At 51.4% G+C, this 12759-nt stretch overlaps 1 protein-coding gene across 1 annotated transcript; it reads left to right on the top strand.

The window, feature by feature from the left end:
* The first annotated feature begins 3652 nt into the window (after positions 1-3652).
* On the top strand, positions 3653-12515 carry LOC135827815 (mothers against decapentaplegic homolog 6-like). The gene is made up of 4 exons (XM_065340243.1): positions 3653-4505; positions 5036-5113; positions 5764-5913; positions 10839-12515. Exons 1-4 carry the CDS (start codon positions 4091-4093, stop codon positions 11459-11461), a joined length of 1266 nt encoding a protein of 421 aa, XP_065196315.1. The 5' UTR covers positions 3653-4090; the 3' UTR covers positions 11462-12515.
* The last annotated feature ends 244 nt before the right edge of the window (positions 12516-12759 follow it).

Here is a 12759-nt window from a genome sequence, read left to right as displayed (position 1 = left end):
TGTGGCACGGCTCTGACTTTGCACTGAAGGGAGAAGGAGGATTGTGACAACAGCAATCTCGGGGCGGATAAGTGCAAAACATGTCACTCTCAGTGGTGCAGGAAAACAGGACACTTGTGTGACAATTGGTCACGTCCCAGCTGGGTCAGGGGGAGAAAGTTGAGATTCGCTCAGGCCAAGGCCACAGAGCGGCATGAAATCTACCTGAGTGGACCTTCGTCACATTACAACATATTAGCCTTCAGGGCAGAAGGACACCATCATGATGTCTGCATTACCAGGAGTGTCACATGTACATGCACAATGTCCCAAACTACATCCCATTACAAGACTCAATCTGTCGCCACCTTGGTTATTTACAGTTGACCTACACAATTACTAGATTGTTATAAAACATCCAGAGCGGCATTTCATAGGATCAATGTCCAAAACTATAGTGGAAAATAGTTCCCAGATTTCGCGCCTTGATACGTCACTTCTTTTAAGGCCCATATGACGGAAAATAGTTTGCGTATTGGACGCTTGAACTTCACTTTTTTGCAGAACTTAGCTGTGGTTTGGGGGCATAGGGAAGGAATAAGTTAAGTGAATCCACATGAAATCTGACTTACACAAGGGTGGTGATATCCTACATTGAGTTACATCCGTTCAGGCGAAATTTGCAACATCGTAATTCGGTGTTTTTCGAGCTTTTACACAACAATTCACACCCAGGCGAGAAAGAAACGACCAGCTGTTACACCAAGGCGCTTGTGCATGAAGTGTGGCATTTCCTGTGCCATCAACGAAGTGTGATGCGAGGTGCGCGTTGCTGCTAGTGCTAGCGGAGCCGAAAGATCCCAATGCAGGAATGCACACGATTGGGGACAACAGTCAGTGTCTTCGTGCACAGAACTCCAGAAGTGCGTTTGTCTATCAAAAACTCAATTATTTTTTGACCGCTTGCTTGTTCAGAACAGGTGGCGTGCAGCAACTTCCACCTTGATACATGGCTTATAAACATTTTTCGTCCTGAGGAATTCACGTGGCGACTATATCCAGCAGCAGCCGTCAATGTTCTACTCCTCGATCACTTGTTCTACACAAGCTCATCGATCTCCAGAACACTTCCTCTTCGAGTTGGCCTGAACAAGTCGACCACCTTGCTACACACGGGGAAGCTGGAAACGCAACGCCATCACAGAGAGCTGCGACCATGTTTACACATTGTCACTTGTCGTGCAGCTACATATACATGCCAGTCGACGAGTCAAACACAATGCGCTACAAATCTTTCTCCTTTGCGCAAGGAGCGCCCGATCCCGAGGAAGCCACCCTGACCCTGTTTGGCCCCGCAGAAAGTCATAATATATTCGCAGCATTTCGGCACTCTTTTTAGCATAGAGCAGTAGATAATTTTTTGGTGTGGCAACGTCTGAAATGTACCTCGTTGCCTCCTGCTGACATGACCATCTGGGCTACAGGCCGCCGTGTAAACGCCAAACGGCACGACAGGAACAGGGTGAGCGTGTCCATGTCCACAGTCAACGCCAGGACAGTTTGCAAGTCTTTGAGTTCGACCGGCCACTGCGATAATCTTTCGTGCCACATATCATACACTCATGTCGGTGTTTTACACCGCGGCCATGCAGGCACAACACTGGACTCATACTCACGCCGAAAACGTGTTCTATTCTACTCGCGACTCGCGCTGTCTGTCACAGCACCGCCTCACCATCAGGCACGGATTTCAGTGACACTCATACAAAAAAATTAATAATAGTCGACATGTAGTGTACTAGTAGTGACTAGTACTAGTACTAGTAGTAGCAGTATACCTGGTACTGGTCAGTCAAAATTATGTCTGAACACACCTGAACATAGCATGGGAATGCCGCGTAAATAGCGCTAGCGACGGCACTCCATCGACATCGACAGGTCAATGTGTCGCAGAGCGCCCCGACCCAGGTTTCAGCCGTGCTTGTGAGAGAGGCCGCGAGGTCAAGCCAGGATTATCCACAAGCACAAGGTTTCGCTGCCTGTCGCCGTGTCGGCTCGCCGCCAGCTGCAAAGCTGGGAACTATCCGCGAGCGTCCCTTGCACCAGCTTTACAACCGTTCTCGAACGCACACTCCACATAATCAGTGACACGAGCACCGAGGAGGAGATGAAAGCATCCAACGAGTCGGGCGGCAGAGCACACTGGAGGAAAAGTCACCAGTTGCGACAACATGCGATTGATCATCTGGATGGTCAAGAAAACTTGACATACACACTGGCACTGGGCTAAATCCAGGAGAAGCCCACACTGATATCTATAACCAGATACTAACTGACTGGACACAAGCTGATCGATGTCGTCTTTTTTGGACCCCCGCGCACACACGCGATCAAACTTCAAAGACTAGGGTCGTAGGGCCAAGGACAAGCCTTCACCCGAACCCGGCCCGAAGACCTGTGTGCAGCCATGTTCATTACAGACAACAGAACTGGCCCGGCCAGTAGATCTACTAGATCTACGACTAGTAGATTCTACGAGCACACACTGGCAGTACTAGATCAAAAAGCAAGATCCACACGGTCGTAGATCTACACACACTGCATCTGTGTGTGACACAACCAGCTAGCAACACACAGGGCACCAGGCCGCGACACCACCACCTGCCTGCGAACAGACACGTCCTACGCTAACTGCCCAGATTGCCTGTCGGCCCGTCTCTCCGGCCTTCGTGGCACCAGCAACTCAGAGAGTCAGAACGACAGAAGACGACGCAGTACGAACACAGCAGAAGCAACACATTGCTGTACAACACTACCAGCACGGAAACATGTCCTACTTTCAACGAGCGTCACATGTGCTCCTTCCCCGTCATTCCCATATCACCGAGCATTACTCCGACAGAAATATGCAGCATTCAACACCAATTCATACTCGCATATCAAACAAGAAAAGACACCAGATTGGTCATAAAACGAGGACACACGTTTTTACTCACGAAATGGTCGAATGCAGAAGCTGCTAGCGTCACGTCCGAAATACCACAGCCGCAGATAATCCTTCCCCACCATCGCTAAACAACAGATATCATTCTGCCACATGCTACGGAGATGGATTCAACCTGGAAAGTGTTCTTCAACAACGTGTCGACGACAAACCACCGACACAAACGATATTCCACATCTTGCAATTCGGCCGTTTTTCTCTCTATCTTGCACACCATTCATCAGCGGTTGCCCGTGCTCATGTGCTGCGACTGCATGCATGCATCCCTGCGAGCGTCAGGCCAGATAGCGAGCGGGGGAAAGATTGTGAGAGGAAGGAAGCTGCTGCCTGCACTCTGTACCTCTCTCTTTGCTGTAGATCCAGTGCAGGCTGTGTGGTGTCGAGCGTCGGAAAGCGTCTCACTCTGTCGCAAATACCGGTCGACCAGCACCTGCGTTGGGCTACATACCATGTGGTGACAAGGCAGTGCAAAGGACGGTCACGTGCCTAGCGCACCAATCAGCGTCGAAACATATGTGTTTCACGTAAAACACGTCTGGAGGGGAGCGCACTGTAAACTGGCCAAGCTGGTCATCTCTTGCTGTACATGCTTTGGCGCATAGTGTGTAGCAGCAGCGTGCTGCCATACCAGGCAGGGCCTGGCAAACCAATGCACTAGCAGCCCGCGACGTGTCTGGACTGAGAAGAGCGCAGCATAGCAGCAGCAGCGCAACAGCAGTGAAAGCCAAGGCAGGCAGGCAGCAGTTTGGTTCATACAGAGAGCGAGCTGCTGCTACTGCTGCTGGCCGCCTGAGCTGGCTGCTTGGTCAAAAGCTGGCTTGCTTGCTGAGTTCACGCTCATCTGGTGTGTTGTGTTTCTGGTGCTGGCTGCAATGGTGGCGCAGCAGACCTCAGGAGTACTGCCTGCTGTAACGGATGCGCACTGCATGCGTACTGGTCGCGAAGAAGCGATGCAGTTGGACGGTGATCTTCTACATCAGCACCAGCAAGAGCTGAGAAGTGTCCAGTCGGATCGGTTCCTTCATGAGTTCAGCGCGCAATACCTGCTTCCAGCAAGAACCTGCTGCTGCTGTGCGTGGTGCAGGTGAATGAGGCGCCGCTTCTAGCATGCTGTCGCTCAAGAAGGGTTCGCTGATTCGCGATTTGTGGGATCAGCGCAGTAGCGAGTGCACGCCGGAGCAGCGCCAGTGGCAGGAGGCGGCGCACAAGTCCTGGAAAGCTCTGCTGAAGAGTCGTGATGGCAGGGAGGTGAAGGACTACGTGTCCTCGCTGCGCAATGGCGATGTGGAGAGACACTGTTGGCTGGTGTCGCAGGAGGATTCGGTAGTAGCAGGCCAGCAAATGTCCCCACAGTTGCTCTGTGCGCGCGCCTTTCGTTGGCCAGACTTGGAGAGTACTGCGGAGTTGCATCGCTTGGATCAGGAGGCTGCTGTTTGCCCGAGTGGTGGCGAGAGCAGTGCAGGGCGTTCTGATGGACTTGTTTGCTGCAGTCCATACCATTTCGCCAGAGCAATACCTACTGGTGAGTCTTGACGCGGCATGCGCGCGTGCGTGTGTGTCGGATCGTGCGTGTTTGTCTCCGTGCGTGTCTGTAACTGTGTGTGTGTGTGTGTGTGCGCGCGCGTGTGTGTGTGTGCAAGTGCTTCTCAAAAATTCATGATGTGAAGCCCTGTCGAGGCGAGGAGTTGACCATCTCGCTGGCGATGCGTCTTCTCTTGTCTGTACGGACAGTGTTTGATTCATACGCCTCTGTCGTCGGTCACACTTTGCAAACATTTTTGTCAGTTTACGAGTCGATCGTGTCGTGGCGCACACACCACTCCACCCCAACACTGTACTGCTGCTCAGCATGTTCGTGAAATGTGAGTAAATTGTTTTCTAGCGAACTCTATGCGCAGCATCGCGGGTGATCGGTGCGTGTACGCGGAGTTTTTGCGTGCTTGTGTGAGTGACGGCACGTGTATGCGTGTCTGTTTTGCTCCAACAGCGTGATATGTGCTGTCCTTGAATTTTTGGGCGCGCTCGCGTGTGCGTGTGTGTTCGTGTGCTCAGAGGAAGAGCCACTGAGGCCAGGTGGTGATGGCAGGACTCTGTGGAATACGGAACGAACAACTCTACCCGACCACCATGGTGAGCCCCAGTTGTGTGCGTGTGTGTGTGTCTGTGCGTGATGACTCTTGCCGATGTACAAAGTCAAACAGAATGATACTGACTCGCGGACTGTCTCATACTGTGAAGCATGTATGTGCTGCGTGCCGCTCTGCTACGAAAACTCATTTAGACTGACTGACAGTGTGATGCCCTCGGCGATGTTCCAGACGGCTTGTGCGGGACGATCGGTCGTCGGTCGTTTGTGATTTGCAGCTTTGCACTAATGCACAGTAGCACTCGGTGTGTGCGTGTGTAGGTCTGCCCGTCTGGACTTGTGCTAGATGAGCGATGGGTCTGGACGGGGGGCTGGCTGCTTGTGTGCTGCGGTGTGCACGCAGACTGTGGGAGTGCGAGCTCATTCCAGTTGGCGAACGAACGTGTTGGCCATCTCGGCGCAAGGTGGAAGAGGATGGTTCATTGACATGTCTCTTGTAATTTGTGAGTGCCCGTGTATGCTGGTGGGGGAACGCTCCTAGAGTCTGCGGCTTGCTGCATGCTGGCCCAGCGCAGCTCCGCACTGAACCACAGTCAGTGGTGTGTTTGTGGTTACTAGTACATCTCGTAACATCTTTTCGTGTCGCTCCTTGTGCGTGCGCGCGTGTACTGTGTGTGTGTCTGCTATACTCCAGGTCGGCGAGCAGTACAGACAGTCGCGCTGCCGTCGTCCGGTGGCGCGTCCGGAGACTCTGCCATCTCCGTATCCGTGTCCGATCTCGGAGCGTCGCTAACTGCCGATAGCGCCGAATATTCGTCGCTGACAACCGACAGTCGGAGCTCAGGTGAGCTACTCCAAAAAATGCTTGCGTATCATGTTTTGTTGCCTATGATATTTTGAGTGGTGCAGGAAAATTTTAGCTCTGTGACTGTCTGTGTAGTGTTGCGTTGGGTCGTGTTGCCAACTCGTCGAAATGCTCGGACTCGTAGTGTGTAGATTTACTGTGCGCCGTTGTCGTTGCTTTGAGCGGAGCAATCAGGGTCGTGCACTGTATGCTCGACCTGCTGTTGGGACGTGTGAAGCCGACTCGACACACGCCAAAGACGCAATCTGGTCCTGTGCCCGTGCTGACGGCTCAATGAAGAGAGAATCCTGCGCCTGGGCTGTGTGGCAATGTGCTGGGCTGGCTGTGAAGCTGCGCTCACGACTCGGACGTCCTGCTGCGGTGTGTCGAGTCAAGATTGTGAAAAGATTGTGTCCACGTGCCGCGCTGACAGCTTGCCTGCCGCTGAACTGTTCCTACATGTAGTTGAACACGCGATGTACTGTAGTACAAATAAATCGTGTGCGAGTAGAGGTCTTTCAGTGCGGTGAAGTCTGAAGATGTTGTCTACAAAAATACAATGACTAATGATAGTGGACTGTCCCGCGTTTTGAGCTGGGGCCAAGATGCCTTGCTCAGCACGTAGCGTTCACGAGTTGACAGGCTTGTTCTGCTGTCTTGACAAGTCAGGAGTCAAGATGGGATCACCAATCTACACTCAAAACAGGCATGGATGCGCTGATACCCAGTTAGGAGAAAATACTCCCCAAGCCTGGGTGCTCAATCTGGTCGTCCTGACACATTGATGCTTTGGAATGTGGTTGACAGTGTGGGCTTGCATTTGATTTGTTCCTGTCATAAATGGAGTAAATTAGGAAGAATTTCCAGCTTGCGTTCTGCTGCCAATCCCTTACACTTACACCTGGAAAGAAATTTCATTTTGTGTCCATTAGGAAATTGGCCTTGGGAGTTGATGATGAATTGAAAGTGTGTATCTGCTGGGCCCTTATACTCCGTGTGTTTGCGGGGATGACCTGCTGGTCGGTGTGAGTGCCTGCTTAGGAGAGTTCAGTGGGGCAACACAGAGTGCTGCTGGCTGGCATTCCAGGAGAATGCAGCGTGACTATCTTGACGCAGATAATGGTTCGCAGGGTGCTTGGGTGGCATCAGGATCACAAGGGATGCCTCTTGGAGCAGCAGATGCTGGCAATCCGCTGGTCATTCAGAGCATTGTTGGACCATCAGCCAGGGAGTGCTGCTAATGGCTCGGCCAAGTGCACGGACATAAGTGTTGCGTCCACTAACGGCATGTGTATACCTGGATGGGGAGTAAATCACTACGGATAGCAGCAGCAGCAGCTCTAATTTCTTCCACTTCTGACACCTGAAGGCTGAAATGCTCATTTGGGATTCTGGCCGGAGCTACAAGTGGGAAAGATGCTGGGTGTGTGTTATGTGCCGGAATCACTCCTTGAAGTGTTTCTCTCAGGAATTTTGTTGTGCTTACATCAGTTATCTGGTTAGGCAAAGGGTTGTTGGATGAGAGCAAGGTTTTCACCAGGCCTTTGCAAGATTACAAACGGGCTGTTCTGCCCCTCTCTCTCTCTCTCTCTCTCTCTGTATGGCCAAGGAATCTCTAAAAATCCAAGGTTTCAACTATTACTACTTTTAGGCTAGTGATAATACCTCTAGTGTCAGAGAAGTGCAACTAGATGTATGGAGATGTCCAGCACACTGCACATCCTATCTCTACTCTGCATTCTCTAGAGTGTAACACTGCCCTACTGTTGAGTGCAGCAAGCTGTAGTGTGAGGAGGTGATAAGTGCTGAAACAGTATCTGGTCTTGTAGCAAGCTGCTGCTTCTACTGTGCGTCTCTACTACTACTAGTAGTACCCATAACAATTCCACCTTTGTTTCACTGATCGGGTGATGGCTGCCCCTTCCCCTGCCGTGATAACTCCCAGCGGTGATGCTAGCAGTGAAAATCTTATCAGGGTGTAAATATGTTAATGTGTCGGTGCCTGTGATTGGTGGGGTGCATCCTATATCCCTCTGGGCATGGTCGGGAGAACGTTTCTTTTTGGCGGCACCCCTACTCCCCTGCTGTCGGGTTTGACCATCTTGTTCGCCGACTCAGGGCAATGTGTTGGGCGTGTTGGCAATGTTCACCTGGCATTGGCATGTGAGTGGCAGGCCGGCAACCTTCCCCACTTGCCTTGGTGGTGGAGCGCCACTGCTGTGCACAACAGCGATACGTTACAGGCGCGTATTGTAACGTATTCGTATTGCTTCATTTCGTTTTGTACTCATTGCTAGTTGTTTTCCCTGGTCGGTGTTCCTGTCGTGGTGGCAGGCCATCGCCCTATGTGTTTGTACAGGCCCCGGTATGGCGTCCTTGTGACTGAAATCTATTATTTTAGTGGCTTTGTGTATCCAGTATCTGGCATGTTCTGTGCGTTTGTGAGTTACAAGGTATGGCAGGTTGTAACCCAGTTGACTAGACTATGCCTCCAGTTCTCCATATGTTGCGCGCGTCTGTGACTAGATGAGGACATGTTCCTTGTACACACTAAACGCCGTGCCAGTGTAGAAATTCAGTTCCTGGATTGGGCTTGCAAGCAGCTCCCATTGGCGCAAGTTGTACTGCAATCATGTAGTTGGGTGACAATGTGTGTTAGTTGTCACTGTCTGGCCTAGGATTACAAGCTTGCACTATGCCTGCGGGTGGTCTGCTCCATCACACCCCATACTGCCCTGCACAATGCATTGCATGTCTGTTTCCCCCTCTCCTGTGCCCTCTTGGCATGTATAGAACTGTATTTGGTGTAGGACTGTATTTGTAATTTTGTACACCATCAGCCACCATCCGCGGAGCTGAACAGGCATGACCAGTGGACAGCTCTTGCTGGGGGTTGCTTTGGGCGAGACTCGCCTGGCGTGGACACAGAGCGAGGAAGGAAATTTGGCAGGAAACACTTGCTGGCGGTTGCTGGTGTTTACCTTACATGGCACATCTAACGGAGCGTAGTGATAGCGTAGATAAGAGAGCTGGTGTGCCGGAATACGCTGGAGAAGCAATCCCAGGAGGCCACTGTGAAACCTCCGCGTAAATGCTGTTGGAATCATCGCAAACTACACGCTGATATGTACAAAAAGAATCTGAAATGTGTTGCTACAAAAGTCGTAAAAAGTTGTCTCTGTTCATGAACATGGTGTGTTTTGACACAGCCTAGATGACAGCATTCTTCTCTGAGTTAGAACCTAGCAGTACCAGTAAACAGAGCCCCCCCCCCCCCCCCCCACACACACACACTGTCATGATGGCAAGGGGGAGGGGGCACGAAAGTTTGCTTGTGAAACTTTTCAAAAAAGTATTTGAAGCAGAACATGGAGTGTACCCACTTCTTGGTGTTGGGGGGGGGGGGGGGGGGCTTCCACTTATGCAGTGACTACATATACCAGACTTATGAGGCTGAGGAAGGGAGGCCACGACTTTAGCGTAGGAAACAAAATAGAATATGCAGGCCACGGCCTCCTGCTAGTCCTGGTCATGGATTTAGCTGTGGCTACCCTCTACCCCCCTCCCCCCCCGCCCCCCCCCCCCGCAAGTGGGGACGGTGACTTACCTCGTATGGCACTTCGGTGCTACAGTCCATTCAGAAAAAAATGAACTTCTAGCTTTTGGCCATAAATGGGTCAAACGTTGAGTTTTTTTAGAATTTTTTTCTGCAATCCCATATGGAATCCTCTTCCAATTATGTTTCTGAAGTTTTTTTGTCCAAAAAGCAAGCCATAGCAAGAATAGGATTTCGGCCAGGTTTTGCCCCAAAAGCACTGAATTGGGAAAAACCATCAAAATCCAGGCCGTTTGACCCCGCCTGCAACAGTGCATTCTGCGGTTCAAACCCCAGTTCAGGCACCCTTTTTGGACCCTTTTTCAAATTTCAAAGTTCGCAGCACTGCACTGTGTACGATGAAATCACGAAAAATCGCCAAATACGGGAGCTCGCCAGAGCCAGGACCCATCTTTTTATGAATGGACTGTAGTGTCAAAGTGTGTACTATGGATGTGATCTTGGCGTTCCGTGGAAGAATGTATGGCAGGGGCGTAACTGGTCCCCCATTTTATGGGGGTGCACGACCGCATATGTGTAGGATGGCCGGTGCATGTCGCTCATAGTCCTTATGTCACCTAGACCGACATTTTTAGGGGGGGGGGGGGGCACGTGCCCCATGCCCCGTGCAAGTATTGCCTTACTGCAGGATTGCAGTTGTTCTGTGTAATGCTGCAAAGCTCCCGCTTGCACCTGCAAGATGGCGAAGTCCACCGAATGGCAGTTCTGTAACATCACAGTTATACTTTAGAGACTGTGAGTAGCTGCAGCTAGGTGATGAGTAGCTGCAGCTAGGTGATACGCCCACACGAGTACAGAGTACTAGTATGCCACTGAATGAAAACTAGCACTGGCTTGTCACTGCATACGAAGCATAATGCGATGATCTCGTTTGCGTAACCTCTTTATCGCCACTCGTTCCGCGGTTTACCATTTTACTATTGGTTTTGAATGTTCTCGTTTTTGGGTCATTTCAGCTCCATGTACCGGGGCAAAATAAATTCCTACAATGTTTGTAAATCCGTCAGTGGACTGTGAAGTGATTTCTGTCCATCGCAATCTTCACAACTAGAAGTGTAGTAAAATGTGTGTGTGTGTGGGGGGGGGGGGGGGTGCGATCCATGCATTCTGCCTCTAGTAGACTTGTAAATGCTACCGGTTTTGATCTCATGGATATGAGCTATGAGCTTTGGCTCAGCGCCCGAGTTGATTTTGACCTCATTCATGATTGTGCTGTCTTTCGTATGTGTGTGTGTGTGTGTGTGTGTGTGTGTGTGTGTGTGTGTGTGTGTGTGTGTGTGTGTGTGTGTGTGTGTGTTGTTACTGACAGGAGCGCGCTCTCGGCGGAGCTGCAGCCGGGACACGCCGGTGATCACGCGGAGCGTGTCCAGCAGCCCGTGGATGATGGTGCGCTACGGCGAGTTCAACACGCGTGTTGGCCGCATCGAGCAGGTGTCGGCGGCACGCATGGAAGTCTTCTACCGTGGCGACGAGGAGAGTGCCATGCCGACTCCGGACCCCAGCAGCGTGTACGCGCTGAACCTGCGCACGATACGCAACCGCGACAGGGCGCGCGGCGTCGAGGATCGGCAGCGCAAGGTCGGCCGCGGGTTTCTGCTCTGGCGGAAATCCTTCCAGGCCGTATATCTGTACAATCGCTCGCAGTACTCCGTGTACGTACAGAGTCCAACGTTATCCCAGCCTGGCGGTCAGCAGAAGGTGCATAAGATACAGAGCGGCCGATCGTTCAAGATATTCGACCGGGCGCGCGCCAACCAGGTGCGACGGTGGTACGAGAGGAACGAGGGTGGCGTGCCACGGACGCTGGACCTCCAGTACTGCCGCATATCGCTGACGTCGAGCTGGGGACACGAGAACCCACGCCACCCGACGCTGTTCGACTGCCATTGCTGGTTCGAGGTGCACTTCACATTTCCACAGGAGTCCTCATGACGACGTGACCTTCGTGTGTGCAGATAACGGGACTGCGAAAACCCGTTCTGTCTGAACTACAAAGATGTTGAGCAATTTCAGAATATCCTTGAGACGGACATGTTCCTGAGAGGAGAGAAGATGGCCAGTGAACTGCGATACGCTGCTGATACCGACGCTGTTGAAAATTGAACTTGAGAATTTTCTTTCCCTCGTCGGTAGTGATTATTCAGTTAACCGCGAGTTACGTTTTGTGACGCAGATATCCTGTCCAATATGACGCCCGCTTCCTATGCTGCCCCCCCCCCCCCATAGCTTGAAAACAAGGCGTGTAATTTGCAGAGCTTGGCTTGAGAACGTTGCGCGCTTGTGCTACGGCAGTTTCTGCGCCGCAGAGATCTATGCTGTCAGCCCGCTACAGTGAGTTCCGTGCGGTGCGTTGTCATGCCACTGCATCTAGTTTCTAGATTGTCTCTGGCCCAGCTGTCCATGGTGGCATACCACACACTAATGCCCCCCTCCCCGCCCACTGCACCAGGAATTGCACCCCATAGTGTTCTAATATCTACCCCACCTCCTTCCCCAGTGCAATTTTGTTTCCATCTTTCCATTTCTCTCTCTCTCTCTCACTCCCCACATCCCCTCGCGCTCTCTCAGTAGTAGAAGTAGTTGTAGTAATATTGCTAGATTGATGATGATGCGTATCGATACAAATTTCAGTGAGCTGCTGGCCAGTGCAACCATACTCCCATACGGACCCATAGTAATACCATTAGAATGACCTGGATTTCACCATGGTAACATTAGATAGACCTGGATTTCACCATGGTTACACTAGAGTGACCTGAATTTCACCATGGTAACATTTAGAGCGACCTGAATTTCACACGATTGCGCACAATTTCCCCGTAGAAAGCCTCGCAGAGTGTGTTGATGAACTCATATTGGTTGACTGTATCTATATTTCGCTCTTTTTTCCCTTGATTTTCTTTCCTCGCTGGTGTGCTGAGGAGTACCGTTGAGTCTATTTTAACTCCAAGTTGTGGACAACTATCAATTTTTCCTCTTCAATCGAGTCAATTCTTTAGCTGCCGGAGTGCGTATAAACGTGTGTGCGTGTGTGCGTGTGGGATTCACTGGGATTCACTGGCCAGAAAAAGTCACTTCATAGCTGTGTGGTGTAGACCAGGCTGAATAGTGGCGGTCAATTCTTCAGCCTTGCAATCTGTTGAATAGTGCAATCCCAGCACAAGCTGCTATGGCTTCTGCTGTCACATCGCTATCATCGCCTCCGGCGATGGGCGTCCAATGGTGTGCGT

This window comes from Sycon ciliatum, chromosome 12 (assembly GCF_964019385.1).
Source record: "Sycon ciliatum chromosome 12, ocSycCili1.1, whole genome shotgun sequence".
Taxonomy (NCBI): domain Eukaryota; kingdom Metazoa; phylum Porifera; class Calcarea; order Leucosolenida; family Sycettidae; genus Sycon; species Sycon ciliatum.
Note: the sequence above shows the minus strand (reverse complement) of the source record. Positions and strands in the feature narration are given on the sequence as shown.